At 60.4% G+C, this 374-nt stretch overlaps 1 protein-coding gene across 1 annotated transcript in view; it reads right to left on the reverse strand.

Moving 5' to 3' along the window:
• Positions 1-374, reverse strand: part of loxl5a (lysyl oxidase-like 5a) — a 5,389-nt gene that overhangs the window by 4,521 nt on the left and 494 nt on the right. The window contains exon 1 of the mRNA XM_032526956.1: positions 1-374. This exon is cut by the window's left edge and continues 211 nt beyond it; it is cut by the window's right edge and continues 494 nt beyond it. Coding sequence (XP_032382847.1) covers positions 1-374 — 374 coding nt within the window.

Genomic DNA, 374 nt, shown 5'->3' on the forward strand with positions numbered 1-374 from the left:
TATGGGAGAATCATTTGATACCGCAGGCAGTGACTGCGCTCTTTGCGCCCTGCGAGCGTCCCCTAAACTGGTTTGCTGCGGGATGCGACGTGAGTCCCCACTAGCCTCTCTTATGGTGTCCCACGCAGCTATGACAGGTGGCCGGGCAGCTGACTCCGAGTTTATCCTTCCAACTTGGCTGTGCGTAAAGTCCGGTGATCCTACCGGTGACGTCGTGGCGTGTTGTGCGCCAGCTCCGGGTGCACTCCGGCCTCCTCGTGGGACTCCACTGCCGGAGAACTCCTGGATGGTGGTGAAAGCCGCGGCGCTGCCGTTTGACGCTTCTTGTTGTGAAAGGTATCCCACAGCCACCTCTCTGGGGGTTGCGTAGCGCG

The sequence above is a fragment of the Etheostoma spectabile genome, chromosome 9, assembly GCF_008692095.1.
Source record: "Etheostoma spectabile isolate EspeVRDwgs_2016 chromosome 9, UIUC_Espe_1.0, whole genome shotgun sequence".
NCBI classification, from domain to species: Eukaryota; Metazoa; Chordata; class Actinopteri; order Perciformes; family Percidae; genus Etheostoma; species Etheostoma spectabile.